Here is a 4,170-nt window from a genome sequence, read left to right on the forward strand (position 1 = left end):
ACAAACAAACAAACACACACAAACACACCCTAATGAAAGGCTCTTTGTCTGGGTCAGTTCCTCAAGCAACGGAACCGCGAGCGCTCCCTAAAGAACCACTTCCCCCCGCTCATCACTGTGTTCCTACCGGCTGTTCAGGGCCTCATCATCATCTCTCTCTCTTTCCTGTGTCTCGCAATGTCCTCCTTCACCTACAAACACACATGCACAAACACGGACGCACACACACACACACATGGACACACACACACACACACACACACACACACACACACACACACACACACACACACACACACACACACACACACACACACACACACACACACACACGCAACCCCCCCCCCCCCCCCACACACACACACACACACACAGGCTACAATGAAGCGGATCATGACTCATAATCATACTCGTTTCGGGGAATAATCATTTGCGTAACTTCTCGTTTTCTTTTCTTATTCATTTATTTACATATTTATTCATAGAAAACAAAACTTTTTCCACAAGGGGGGGGGGGGGGGGGGGGGGGGCACTTCTCCCCCAGACCCAGAAACAAAGAACAGCGGAGGCCTGGCGGTCGGTCCCTGGCAGCCCCGTCCAGTTGGACCGTCTCCTAGACGCAGCCGGCGTACCCAACCACGCCGGCAGGAAGTGGCTTTGTAGGCAGGTGGTGTGTGTGTGTGTGTGTGTGTGTGTGTGTGTGTGTGTGTGTGTGTGTGTGTGTGTGTGTGTGTGTTTGTTTTGAACTTGAGCGGTTGTGTGTGAATACACGAACCCCCTGGCTCTACACCGCCTCCCCGGACCCCCCTCCAAGGCAGGGGTCCGCGGGGGGTCCAGACTCACTGGGACCCCCCGCTGGGGCCAGGACGCCGGCCGTACCGTTCGCCTCCGCGTCCACCTCCCCCTCTCCCCCCTTCCCCTCCTGCTCCTCGCCCGCCTCCCCTCCCTCCCCCCCGTCGCCCCCTTCGGCCCCCCCGGCCCCCCGCTGCCCCTCCTTCGTCTCCAGGAGTCCGAGCAGCAGGCAGGTGTCGTTGGCGGGGGGTGGCTTGGCCTTGTTGCGCCGCGCGCTGCCCATCCAGAACTCAGAGTTGCTGATGAGGTCGCTGTCTGGCTCCGCCTCCCGCCGCCGCTGGCAGAGCTTCCAGGTCAGCAGGGCGGTGGTGACCAGCAGGCCCACGCACGCCACCGTCAGCGCGCCCGCCACCATCAGCACCACGCGCCCCTGCGTCCGGGGGAACATGCAGCGCTCCGTGGTGGCGGCGGCGGCGGGCTTGGCGGCGGTGGAGGTATGAGCGGGGAGCGCCGGGCTGGGGGGCGGGGGCGGGCCGTCGGTGGCGCTGTACTCCGGCGTCGGGGAGGAGCCGGGGGCGGCTGAGGTTTGGTTCGAGACGGAAGGGTCTCCCCGGGTCGTCAGGTCTGAGGGGGAGGAGTCCGAGGGGGAGGAGTCCGAGGCGGAGGAGTCCGAGGGGGAGGAGTTCAGGACGGAGCCGCCAAGGGCGGAGGAGTTCGAGGGGGAGGGGTCCGGGCCCTCGCCGCGGACGCCCGCCAACAGAGAGAGCAGGGTGAGGAGGAGGAGGGTGAGGAGGAGGAGGGACGAGGAGCTCTTCATGGTGCCGGCTGAACAGAGGGAGGAAGAGGGTTGGAGGACAGTTGGTAGTGACGGTTCTGATACACGCCCAATTACAAAAATGTCCCAGCACCATTTCGCCGCCAGTTTACGGGCGGGAATCGGACCTCACAATACGATTTTGAAGCGATTATTTCGATGCAAAGAAAGATTTTATACCAATCTACTATTTATACAAATCAACTAAATAACTTTATATTTCACCTTAGCGCCCTCTCTAGGACGGAACCATCAATACGTCTCCTCTGAGATAACATCTACGTTCGACATTTCGGGTAACATCACTTCTCCCACCCACACTTATTTATTCTGGTAGGTGTCATTGAGGTTGTCCACCCGACTTTACTTCGCAGGACAAACACAAATATGACAAGAACATATATACGTTACGAGAATGAGGATACGACGCACGGCAGACCTGAACATCAAAGCCATCCACACATCACTAGAACCTGATATGTGGGTCTTGTTCCGAATACTCAGTGATGCTGAGTATCATATATGTTTGTGATTAAATATACATGTTAAGCCAGGTTAGGATGCTAAGGATGTAGAAAACATTAAAAACATGCGTATCCATCATTCTCTGACCACGATTGTTTTGTAGCGTATAAACCAGAGCCTAATACAGTGATGGCCCTGAGCTTCACCGTTTACGTCATGGCCGCCGCTGCAGACGGACAAACCTTTATCCGAAACACCTTCACATCACAACACAACACAAGTCATCCCAGGAGAACACCGTCTCCTCTACCCTACGTCTGACCGGAGAGGTCGTAGATACGAACTACAGTCTGCTCTGGTTCTCACTCTGGTTCACTGGTTCAACTCTCAAACGGTCTCAGAGTTAACGGATCAGACAGTACAACTGGAGGATGGAAGGGGTTCGACTCACCTCGGCGACGGGACGATCACGCAGAGCACTAGAACGCGGCTGACAAGCTCAGCCCTTGTGAGAGACGAGAGGCATCGTGACACCCATTAACAACGCCACTTCCTCTTCCCACTCTCGGTTCTCTAATCACTCCCCAGGCCTAGCAGGAAGTGGTCATCGTTGTGGCGCTCTTCGGTCTTAAAATACGGCGGGAGAGCCAGCTGTAGCGCTGCTGTGAAGCTAACGGAGAAATGATAAATGATGATATTCTAATTGGAATATCCTGGATCATTTCGCTCTGTGATAGTGTAGGTAGGCCGGGTGTATTCTTCAAACTGTATTAAGAACCTTATAACTACATACAATCTGTAAAATATATATTTTTTAAGCGTTTGTTCAGTTCCAAGTGTCTCGTGTGTTGTACTGATGAGCGGCTTGTGGTTGGAAACCACAAGCTGTCTGGATGTGAGAAAGGACTCGTCTTAACAGAACGGCCATTGTTGCATATCTCCCCTTCGTACGTGCACACACACACACACACGTGTCTTCATGCACTGCCCCCCCCAGGTACAAGCTTCACACACACACACACACACACACACACACACACACACACACACACACACACACACACACACACACACACACACACACACACACACACACACACACACACACACAGCATCTCTCAAGGGCTTGAAATTTAAAATACTGCTTAGTTCTTTTTTACAATTCAGCCATTTAGCAGATGATTGAATGCATAGAAACTTAGAGTGAGTTCAGATACATCTCGTTTGGAGCAGGTAGGAGTTGAGGTCATGAACACATCCAGCAGTCCTACTAGGTTAATGAGAGCCTATGATCACAATCCAAATCAGCCATGAATTACACATATGATGTTGAGCCATTTAAAACGTTATCTTGCAAGTCAAGAAAGCCACAAGTTCAAGACTGTGAATACATAATTAGAACAACGACACACATGTGTGCACATGAGGCGTCAGTTTGTTTTTAGAAGTGGTGGGGACAATAACCATAAGCTTGAGTGTGGTTTGAAAAGTAAGCTTTTTTTGTAAGCTATTCATCCATTCAACGCTGCATTACAATATTCTCTACAGTGTATTGTCAGGTGTTGAAAATCCTATTCGAACAATAAAAGTTGAAAACCACAGTTTGTGTTTTGGCTTGTTTTGCAAAACGGCGTTGGAAACACCAGGGTATTGGCTCGGGATATGCAATACTAATAATACACACAGGACAAAGAACAGTGTTGGCAATTTAACCTTTATCTTGACATCAACAAAGTTTACCAGACAAACAATGCCAGACTGTAAAGGGGGTACGAAATATAACGAGGTACTGAGCATCAGCCTTTTGAAGACGAGCAAGGGCTGCTGGTAGCATATGTTCTATTTCATCCTTACTGACCGCCAGAGGCGGTGCATTAAGCACTGGATTTATCCGTCTCGCGCATGCGCAGTTCGAGTACCTATACCAACAAGGTCACATGTGACCCTCGTGACACCGGATTGGCTATACAGCCTGGTGTCGACAGAGGATCTGTTCCTTTCATCTTCTCGCAAAGGGGACTCTCTAAATCGACGCCACTTCGACCTGGGCGGGACTTTACGTCCTACGTCACTCGCTATGGGTGTGCATGTGTGCGCAT

General features: G+C 52.1%; 1 protein-coding gene across 1 annotated transcript; it reads right to left on the reverse strand.

The window, feature by feature from the left end:
• Nucleotides 1-246: 246 nt before the first annotated feature.
• LOC132461071 (uncharacterized) lies at nucleotides 247-2,667 on the reverse strand. Its single transcript, XM_060056147.1, has 2 exons — nucleotides 2,523-2,667; nucleotides 247-1,617 (listed from the first exon to the last, which is right to left on the reverse strand). The coding sequence occupies exon 2, from the start codon at nucleotides 1,607-1,609 to the stop codon at nucleotides 785-787; it is 825 nt and encodes a 274-aa protein (XP_059912130.1). The 5' UTR covers nucleotides 1,610-1,617; nucleotides 2,523-2,667; the 3' UTR covers nucleotides 247-784.
• Nucleotides 2,668-4,170: the final 1,503 nt, after the last annotated feature.

The sequence above is a fragment of the Gadus macrocephalus genome, chromosome 7 (genome assembly GCF_031168955.1).
Source record: "Gadus macrocephalus chromosome 7, ASM3116895v1".
NCBI lineage: Eukaryota > Metazoa > Chordata > Actinopteri > Gadiformes > Gadidae > Gadus > Gadus macrocephalus.